This window comes from Sardina pilchardus, chromosome 19 (assembly GCF_963854185.1).
Source record: "Sardina pilchardus chromosome 19, fSarPil1.1, whole genome shotgun sequence".
Taxonomy (NCBI): domain Eukaryota; kingdom Metazoa; phylum Chordata; class Actinopteri; order Clupeiformes; family Clupeidae; genus Sardina; species Sardina pilchardus.
This window is the reverse complement of record NC_085012.1, coordinates 22,562,881-22,573,771: the sequence shown is the minus strand read 5'-3', so window position 1 is coordinate 22,573,771 and position 10,891 is coordinate 22,562,881. Positions and strand designations below refer to the sequence as shown.

General features: G+C 43.4%; 1 protein-coding gene across 1 annotated transcript in view; it reads left to right on the top strand.

Annotated features, from left to right (window-relative positions):
- Nucleotides 1–10,891, top strand: part of vipr1b (vasoactive intestinal peptide receptor 1b) — a 61,922-nt gene that overhangs the window by 38,406 nt on the left and 12,625 nt on the right. Inside the window, exon 6 of the mRNA XM_062521500.1 lies at nucleotides 2,145–2,280. Coding sequence (XP_062377484.1) covers nucleotides 2,145–2,280 — 136 coding nt within the window. The remainder of the gene's footprint in view (nucleotides 1–2,144; nucleotides 2,281–10,891) is intronic.

Below are 10,891 nucleotides of genomic sequence, written 5' to 3'. Positions count from 1 at the left end.
CGCGTGTGTGTGTGTGTGTGTTTGTGTGTGTGGTGTGTGTGTGTGTGTGTGTGTGTTGTGTGTGATGAATTGAATTCAGCAGATTTGGAAGATTTACAGGCCATGTTGCACATCTTATTTGCAAACAGAAACATCAGGGAATTAAGTCCGATGCTTTGGGTAGCCCTTGAATCAGTCGTTATTAAACAATTATTCTATTTCCATAATACTCATTCATCATTCTCTGAATAGTGCAAATTTGGACAGGAAAACATTAATCAAGCAATCAAACAATATATTAAATGACCCTACACCCTACCCTACAACATTAAAAAAAAAAACATTTCAGAAAGAAATACCAAACTAACATTGAAATGTACATGTATTTGTATTATTTAATTCATATTTTCATATTACTTAAATATTCTCTGTTGAAGATTGTTGTATGCATAATTATTTAGGAGAAAAAAGTGACATGCCTCTTCTCTCACAAAGAAGTTGCCAAGTGTTGATTTATCCCACTTGACTTGTTGTTTGAATTTCGCTTGGTTCAGTGACTTCTTTTTAAGTTTTTTGCGTCACGGGGACGCCTGACTGCTTGACTCTCAATCAGACGCAGTTTGCTTTATTCGATATGATCAAATCTAGCCTCACTGACTGAGCACTGCTGCGCAGACAGAATGAGATCGCTGAAATTGTTTCCTAAAATACACATCAACAAAGAGACCTTTTCATTAACTCTCTGTTCTGCCCAGGAGCCTATTAAGGATTTATTTTCTGTGTCTGCACTGGTAATAGCATGTTCTTCCTGTGGTTTTTGCACACCTCAGATAGAAATGAGTGCAAAAATAACAGCGTGCTCAGTGGTTTCAAATACGAATCCCTGTTAGGTGCCTATCATTAGCCCTTCTCTTGCCAAGCCAAAATGGCCTCTTTAATAACGAATCATGTCGTCAACCTTGTTTTGTGTTTGTGCATTTTGAATGGACCATTGGCGCACTGTTGCCATTGACTCTAATGCTTTTCGCCCATACCAAACAACTGTGGCCTCGCTCTGACCAAATAGAATTACGCTCTGGCTATATTCTGGCAGTTTGTCAGAGGGTAAGTGGATCGCTGTCAAGGCTCTCAGAACGCTATGTGCTCCATTTAACCCAACGGACACCCATAAGCTTCTGTTTGAACAAAAACAACCCCTTATGAGCACGGGGCATTTACTGGCACTTTCTTGTCTTGGTGGAGGGGGGCAGGCTGTGTGTGTGTGTGTGTGTGGGTGTGTGTGGGTGTGTGGGTGTGTGTGTGTGTGTGTGTGTGTGTGTGTGTGTGGGGGGGGGGGGGGGTCGCAGAATGTTCTCTTGGCTCCATAAACACCACACACAAGCATCTGTGGGGTTTTCTCGGCACCATTTATTTGAACAGTGTCTGGACTGGCACGACAAGTGCACAAATCAGAAATTGCTTCCAAACAAATAACAGTGTGTTCCCAGTCGTAGCAGATCCCCGTCAATAGCATTGAACCAGCGCTTGCATTTGAACAGCATGAAACTTGTTTCAGTCACATGCTCTTGGGGTAAATGAGATTTTTTGAAATCCCTCCAATGTGTATTGCTGTTGGAACTCCGCTGGGGCACGCCGTTATGAACTCAAGGCTCTGGGATGTAATTTGTTATGTAATTATCCTTCATTAATTTTGAGTGGAGACTGTGATTAGAATTCAAGAGGTTTCTGCAGAACAATGTCTGCCTCATCTTCTGTCTCATGTGCACATGCCAGAGAAAATGTGTGTATGTGTATAGTATTTATGCGTTTATATGTGTGTGTGAGTGTGTGTGAGTGTGTGTGTGTGTGTGTGTGTGTGTGTGTGTGTGTGTGTGTGTGTGTGTGTGTGTGTGTGTGTGTGTGTGTACACACATGTATGTCTATGTGTGAGTGTGGGCCTGTATGCGCGTGCGTGTACGTGCATGTGTGTCCATTATGTGTGTGTGAGTGTGTGTGAGTGTGTGTGTGTGTGTGTACGTGTACATGTATGTCTATGTGTGAGTGTGGGCCTGTATATGCACGTGCATGTACATGCATGTGTATCCATTATGCAAAATTCAGTCAGTCATCCATCCCTGTGCATGACTGGTAAGCCCTCTCATAAGTTGTTGCTCTTCTCCTCCCAGGAAGCTTCACTGCACCAGGAACTACATCCACATCCACCTCTTCCTGTCCTTCATCTTCAAGGCCATCTCCGTCTTCATCAAGGACGTGGTCCTCTACACGCCGGACGACGACTACGACTGCACCTCCAACGGCTCTGTAAGTCCTCAGTCCTGATTGGAGGAGAGACGCACTGCATTCACACCAAGGGTCACGCCCTTTTGTCGCTGTTCCATTGAGATGTGTTCCACTATGTGAGGAGAAGCCGTGCTGAGTGTCTGAGGAATGTACTCGTACGCTGGTGCTGTCGCTGAGAAATGGTGTCTTTTTTCTTTGTCATGGCTTAACAGACTTACAGTAACAGTTTGTATGTAATGAAGTCTTGGAAACAGCTGCTGCTAGAGGAGAGAAGTGTCTTGCGCATTTGCGTAATTGGACAGTTTTGTTCTTTTAATGTTCTTTTAATTATTCTAGCAGAATTGTCCAAATAAAAGTGTTGTGGTAGTTTATATGTTTTGGAGGCTAGTTTAACTCAGCTCAGAAGCAGGACGTCACATTCCATCCCAGAGCACATGATAACTAACCGTAAGGAGAGGGCCCAGAGTGTGTGTGTGTGCGTGTGTGTGTGTGTGTGTGTGTGTGTTGAAGTGTGTGGTATAAAGTTTATGTCTCCTGATGGGGAGGTGTCTTGGAGAGAGTAGAACCAGCTGTGGGGATGGGAACTCATGGACCACCCTGGCAGTAACACACAGAGACACACACACAGACACACACACACACACACACACACACACACACACACACACACACACTCAAAAACACTTGCACGTGTGCATACACACCTACATACCTTACCACGCAGTCACTCACTCATGTATACAAATTTATACTCTTTTACATAGACTGCACCCACAACCACAGAGACACAAACACATGTATATGAATGTGCATACACACACACACACACACACATACACACACACACACACACACACACACACACACACACACACACACACACACACACACACACACACACACACACACACACACACACACACACGGTGTAAGAGAGGCAGCAATTAACCATAGATAAAACTCTCATTGTGTATACTCTCCCTTCAAGTTCATTGTCTGGGTTCCATCATGCTGTAGGTGAACTGAAGACATTGACGATAAGAACGGACAAAACATTCCCAGGCTCCTGAGTCTAGACATTCATCTGGGGGTGTTAGGATGTCGTTGCACATGTTGACATGGCATGTCATAGTTGAGTTTTTATTTGTAAGATACATATTTTATTTGTGCAATTTAATGCAGTCATTCTAACTCAACTGGATTGTTTCCGTGGTGGATGGGATGTTAACATTTTAGACTTGTAATTAGTCAAACCAATGACTGTGGTACTTCCATGCACATCTCTGAAATGACCTACATGTATGGGTTTTACATGATTCAGAGACAAAGCAACAAGCTCAGCATCCAGCCGGATATATAATACCAAGTCAGGCCAGGGATCACTCATTTTAGTTGTGGAAGAAAAGCACTTCATCATAAAACAATGTATTAGATGCCTGGAGCCTCTACACATATTAAGCAGATCATATACAGTAGTGACATTGAACACGCTGTCTGTCCTGTGTATGCGTGTATCTTTATGTGTGTGTGTGTGTGTGTGTGTGTGTGTGTGTGTGTACAGTATGTGTGTGTGTGTGTGTGCGTGTCGTGTGCGTGTGTGTTGTGCGTTGTGTTGTGTGTGTGTGTGTGTGTCAGACCCCTGTCCATTGCATCGCGCACCCCCCCACCCCCCAACTCCCCCTCACACACGCACACACACACACACACACACACCGACACACTTCCGGAAAGCTTTTAATCCATTTCACAAGCCTCGCTGTCACCCTGGAGCATTTTTCTGCCTGGGCTCTCCGCAAGCAATTTTGTGTGATTTGTACGCATTAGAAAACTACAGACAGGTCCATTCTGACGCTGCCAAGCCCCTATGCAATCCCTTGGTGGACAAAAAAAAAGAACACATCACTTCCTGTTTTTTTTCTTCTCTTTTTTTTGCAGTGAAGAAAAAAAAGAGGTGTTGTCTGATCAGGGTTATGAGAAATGACTCCTTAATAAAACAGCTCAAAAAGGCCTAATGCAATGGCCTCCATCAAACACATGATATTTCAAATCAAACATTGGAATGTGTTGACTTGTAATGGTGTTTTGAACAGCCAGGAAAGGTGTTAATTTCTTTTTTCAAGTTAACTGAATGGGTTGATTTTTTAAAAAAGGAACATCAAGAACTTCTCCCTGGATGCCTTTCGTCACAAGTCTTATTTCTGACAGGAAAAACTTTCAGTTTAATCAATTATTCATGCCGCCGCTTGCAGAGCTCCTGACATGGCATTTAAAACTTGAAGTGTGTGTGTGTGTGTGTGTGTGTGTGTGTGTGTGTGTGTGTGTGTCTTTGTCTGTTTATCTGTTTATCTGTGTGTCTGTCTCTGTCTGTCTCTCTCTCTGTGTGTGTGTGTATGTGTCTGTGCGACACACACACATCCTATTTTAAACTGTTTTGTTTTTTGTTTCTGTGTATATCTCTGTAGGTGTAACACTTTACAGTTCTCTGTTGAAGTGCTGTAGGAGTTGCCAGCCACAGGCCCAGTAGACTAGTGCAGCCAAATTGTGAAGGCCATGATGTAGTTCTTACTAGTATGATATAGCATCGATTATACCCTCCATGTTGTTTAGTACACCATCATTAGGTTGCACATTCATTTACTGGCTTCAGCCTACTGTCAGCATTAAACCAGGCTCCCTGTCTGCTTACTGTATGTTAGATACAGTATGCCCCCATGTCTTACAGTGCTATGACTGGACATTTGAGAACAGCCTGAATAATGGTGGAAGTCTAATTCTATCCTGTGGCTCTTTGGAAGAGACCCCCTTTATTGGTTTATTGGTCTTTTAAGCCCCCAACATTGTCTTCAAGGCAGTGCTCCCTGGAGGGCGCTAGGGTTAGGCATGGGTTAAGGTTAGGTTAAGGGTTAGGATTAGGTGCCTTTCATTCGACGGTGGCATCGCTGCCTGGAAGATGACATTGGGGGCTTGAAACACCATCGAGCCCCTCATTGGCCGTCCTGACCTGGTGTAGAGGGAGACATAGTCACCCTGTCGTTATGGACGCACCATGCACCAGCATGCACCATGTTTCGTCCAGGACGCAGCAGAAATATTGTCTAGAGGAAGCAAGGGAAGAGTCAGCAGCGTTAGCTGGAAACATTTCAAGAAATGATATCAACGTTGTGTTAACCATGTGTTAACCACAGTTTCTCTGGTACAGAAATAGCCTACGTCAGTTAATGCATACGGTAAACATGTTTTTCCTTGGTACCAGTAGGTACAGGAAGTTGGCTAAGATGCCGATGTGTGTGTGTGTGTGTGTGTGTGTGTGTGTGTGTGTGTGTGTGTGTGTGTGTGTGTGTGTGTTTGTGCGCGTACTCGTGCTCGTGCTCGTGCTCGTGTGTGTGTGTGTGTGTGTGTATGTAACAATTTTCATAGTGCTGTATGACATGTGCACATTTCCAACATTTTTCTTTTCATTTCAACTGAGCACATGTATTTATATCACAAACAAATGTTATTCTGTGTTAACATTTTTCTTGTATTGTCTTATCTTCATTTATCCTTCAATATTGAGATACAATTATTATTCCATATCCCCATCCGTAGTATGTGTGTGTGTGTGTGTGTGTGTGTGTGTGTGTGTGTGTGTGTGTGTGTGTGTATGTGCCTATTCTCATCCCTCTCTCTCTCTCTCTCTCCACTCTCATCTTCCACTTGAGTGACTTTGTCGCAGAGTTTGTTTGTTGTTTGGACTCATATCACCCAGCTGTCTGACCATCCAAGTCCCCCAGCTCTGCCCAACCCCAACTTCAGCCCGCCCCCCCCCCCCCTCCCACCCCCATTCCCCAATCCTCCACCCACTGTAAACACACACACACACACACACACACACACACACCTCCCTCCACCAACCCACACACACTCCAAACACTGCCCCCGCATCAGTCAGTCCACTGAAGGGGAATGGTCAGCATTTAGGCCTATTAACAGCCCCCCTGCGAGGGAAACCTCATTTCGGGCCTGGATGAGTGACTAGCTAATGACAGGGCTGGATTGACTTCTGAGGCACTGTGTTGCCCTTGAGGGATCGCTATAATGATGTTCCAAATGGTGTCCTCCACCTCGACGCCCCCTGACCCCTCCCATCCCCTCCGAAAAAAGTCCAGCTCGAGACTCCCTTCTCATCATGGAAAGTGTGAGTCAATGCAGAAGACTGAAGACATGCAGACATTGCAAATGACATATTAATTCATTATGTCTCCGAGCTTATTCTTGTCACTGACCACTAAGACCAAGATTTATTTGTTTTTGTCATGCCCACATGAAAGAGAGGGAGAGAGAGAGAGATTGGGAGAGGAGTCTGAAAAGACTAAAAAGATCAACAAATTTGTTCTAAAACATCAGATTTGATTTTGGTGACTTTCGTCTTTGTGGAAGCTGAGCTTTCTAATGCAGCCAGGCAGAATGGGCATGATCTTGTTATCTTGCTTCGCTGTGTCTGTTCCTACCCACCGCCGCCCACTCCAAACACACACACACACACACACACATACACACACACAGCGAGAAAGAGAGAGAAAGAGAGAGAGAAAGAGACACACTCACACACAGATACACAGACACAGACACACACGCTCACACACACACGCTCACACACACACACACACACACTCGCAGAGAGAGAGAGATACACAGACTACTCCTGGTTGTTTATTCTTGCGTACTGAGGTTCCAGCCACCTTCTCCTCCCTCATGCTCTGTACCCAAATCAGTCACCCATATGTACAAAAACATCAAACACCCCAAAATCACCCATTTACCTTTGTAGAGGCAAATGTGAACATCCTTATTCTGCTCATGCCGTTTACTGTAACTTCTGTTAGAGTTCCTCAAGGCTGTGGACTGGACACTAACACAGCCATGGCTTTTGGGGACTATGCTGTCTAGGCTTCATCTTTTAACATCTTTCCTTGCCACTGTCAACTCACATGCTGTCATGGTGGAATGTTATTTTCACCACAGCATGTTAAAGGTGCGGTCTGTGACTCTGGCAAAAGGTGGTGGGTATTTGAGCTCAGCAGATGGCCACACTGCCCCCCTTGCTTCCGTGCTGATTGGTTGGAATGGTGCAGAGTTCTGTTTGGGTCACTTTGATCCATTTCTCTTCCGCAGTGGCGGGACTGTGGGCAGGCAGCAGAGTTTATTAAGCAACAGTACACACAGAACAGACAGCCATGAGGCCCACGAGGAGTGCACTGTTGAATTCGAAAGAAAAGGGCGTATAACTGATCTTTTCAAAAGTTAACTCATTAATCACACACACACACACACACACACACACGTACACTCTCACACACACACAGACATATACACATACTACGCATGGGAAATGGAATAATAATTGTATCTCAGTATTGAAGAAGAAATGAAGATATAACTGGTCTTTTCAAAAGTTAAGTCATTAAGCTGTCATGAAATCAATGGTCCATAAACATTTAGTTTGGTGACTGCCCTGAGCAAATTGACCAAGTCCTGCAACCCCTTGTTCTTTCTATGTATTACATTATAACTTCTCTTGAGATAATTGTGATACAGGCATTGGTGGCACAGGCAGAATATGTCTTCTTGCATAGGTAGGCAATGCTATGTCAATGCCAAAGGTGTTTATGTTCAGTTTGCTCTAGCACAGGAAGCTCTGAATGAAGCACACCAGAGAGGTACTGTAGCTCATATTCAGTATTCCTAGAGAAACTCCACACAGGGTTTCGTTTTTTGTTTGGGGCACAGTCAGGCTGCCCCCACTTTCTCTCCAGTTTCCAGAGCCTACGCTGTCTACAGAGTTCTTTTTTTTACAGTGTACCCACGGAATGGGCAGCTTGCGGATCATGGGGAGATGATTGCTGCATGTGCCAAAGAATGTGATGTTCTTGAAATTGCGTACGATCACTCACTGCACTGAATTTCCATGGTATCCTTTGGCCATCCATTTTATGATTTTCCAGTAGACAGCTGGCACTCATAACTGGTGCTTCTGTGACAGAAGAAGGCTGTCTAGTGTTCTGTCCCTGGGAAGCTTGCGCACCTCATTGTTGAGCTCCAGCAGGTGATTTGAGACGTAGGTAGAGATTTGAGTTTGCGTAAATCAAAGCGTTCACTTTCAGAGAAACACTTCAATTCATCTAAAAACGTTTCAACGTTTTCCTTAATTCCAACAGCCAATTGTTTTGCAACCCCTCCAGTATTTTTGGCAACTTCTAAGGGTCCCTTTCCCCAGTGTAAGAACCCACTGCTGTAATGGATGTTTGTGTTAATGTTATTTTTACATTACGTTAAAGGGATATTCCGCCCTTTTTGGAAATACGCTCATTTTCCACCTCCCCTCGAGCATGGAACTACACTCTCATCTGGCGTAATAATCAAGGCAACTTGCAAACTACTGGCACTACTACTGCTTGTTGTCTATGGGGACTATTTTCAGATGCTGCGTACGATATCACTGCGCCTATGGTATGTTTGCAAGTTGCCTTGATTATTACGCCAGATGAGAGTGTAGTTCCATGTCAAATCAGCCTAGAAAAACGCCAGGTTTAATTTTCAGTTGGTCTTTTTGCACTTTTTAACTTGAGAGGAGACACGTTTTAAATGGGAAAATTACCAGAAATCTTAGTCACTTTTAAACATGAAGCTAGTAGGCAAGAAGCTAATGGTCTAATCCGATTCAATGATCTATGCTAGGCTGAAGCTAAAAGTTGTATCGCCAGACTCACAGAATGGCTGGATGAACGGGAACAAGGTAACTATCGATTGTTTTGCTCGAGGGGAGGTGGAAAATGAGCGTATTTCCAAAAATGGCGGAATATCCCTTTAACAATAAGCTGTAATGTTTCAGTGGAAGTTTTTGTACTATGAGTGTGTGATTATGTCTGCCATGGCCATGTTCCTGTCCTAAAGCACGGCTGGCATAAGCAGGGTCATAGAGTTTTGGTTCCACACACTGAGGAAATGAATGCCTTATCTGCACCGTCAGTTGCTCTGGGTAAAATCGGCCACTAATTGAGTGAGTGTGACTTTCATCTCACGCTTGACATTATATCGGTTATGTAACGTGTACTGCAGACTGATGATTGGCTGATTGTGAGGCGGGTCGTGTGCACATCTGGACGAGTGCGGGGCCTTGCCTTTTGTGGTGGCAGTCCAGTCTAGTCAGTCAGAGGTTTGAATGAGATTTGAATGAGAATGAGATGTTCATTTGAGGTGAAATGGTATGTAATCTCAGCTCAAACTTCATTTTGATATGTCAACATACCTTGTGTGGGAGGGTGAAGAGAGGGATGGTGATGGTAAGAGAAAGAGGAGTTGAAAGATAAAGTGAAACAGTAATTATGTTTCAGAATCCGTTGACAGACTGCAGACATCCATTTCTCTCTGCTGTATAAATTAACATGCATTTGTCACCAGCGGCAGCCATTGCTGTTCAGTGCCCGTTTTTTTGTTTTCAGATTTTATTAAAGCACTGCAAGGCAGTTGTTTTACTTTGACTTATTCAAACTCACTCAAACTCACTCACTTCAAACTCATTCTGATGTTAAACTGATCTATAAGGAGAATGAAGTCTGACATCGTCGTTGCATACCCTGAACACTTGATATTACACTATGTGACGTTGATAGGGTAGACTCAGTTTATGATTTAAGCCGTTTATGACTAACTGCATACCATTTCAGCGCTAAATGGTGTTCAATATTAATGCCAAGGGGCATATATATAAATTCCTCCATTTTGTTCCTTTAATCCACATACAGGACTTGTAATGGAGCAAGTGCAAGTCCCACCCTTTTTGTGGTGCGGTCAGTTTTTCTGCTGTTAAAAGAAACCAAACAGAGTTTGGTGCACATGAGTGTCAAACACATTTCAGAGATGAACTTCTGATTTTTGTTAATGAGCACATCTCTAATTGCTCTCTCAAATTCTAAGTTTGAGCGTTCTTTGATGGTTAGTTTTTTGCTATCAACGTTGAACTGAGAGGACAGATTTCAACATCAGTGGATTTTTTTTGACACTGTTTCAATTATATATTTGAATCACATAGAGATGAATGGAGCCACATTTACATTATACAGGATTTCATTTCTCCTTCTATCTTCTTTTGTAGCACAGAAAGTAATGTCTGCCTGTCAGCTTGTAAAAGCTACTGTCAGACACAGAGCCATAACTCTGATAGCTCAAACATTGTAGAATATTAAATAAATATGTTTTTTTCTTTAACCAAAGGAAGACGGCCGTGACTTGTTCTGTCAGTCAGTTGCTCTTCAGTGGTCCTGGGGCTCAACTAGAGTGAGATTAAGAGTTTGATACTGGGATACAGTGAGGTTCATACTGGAGACAAAAAAGGCTTCCACAAACTATTCCCAACATATTTTGAAGTCGATAATTGTCCAAAATGTCTTGGTACAGTATACTGAAGCATTATGATTTCCCTTTACTAACCTAAACCCAACCCTGAAAAACAACCATTATTCCACTATTTTTCTTCACCTGCATGGTTGTACTTGGTGCACAAAGCAATGTCCATAATGACAGTATGGAAGAGCTTGACTGGCTTGCAGAGAACAGGGTTCTCTACATAATCTAGAGTCTTTAGGATGAACAA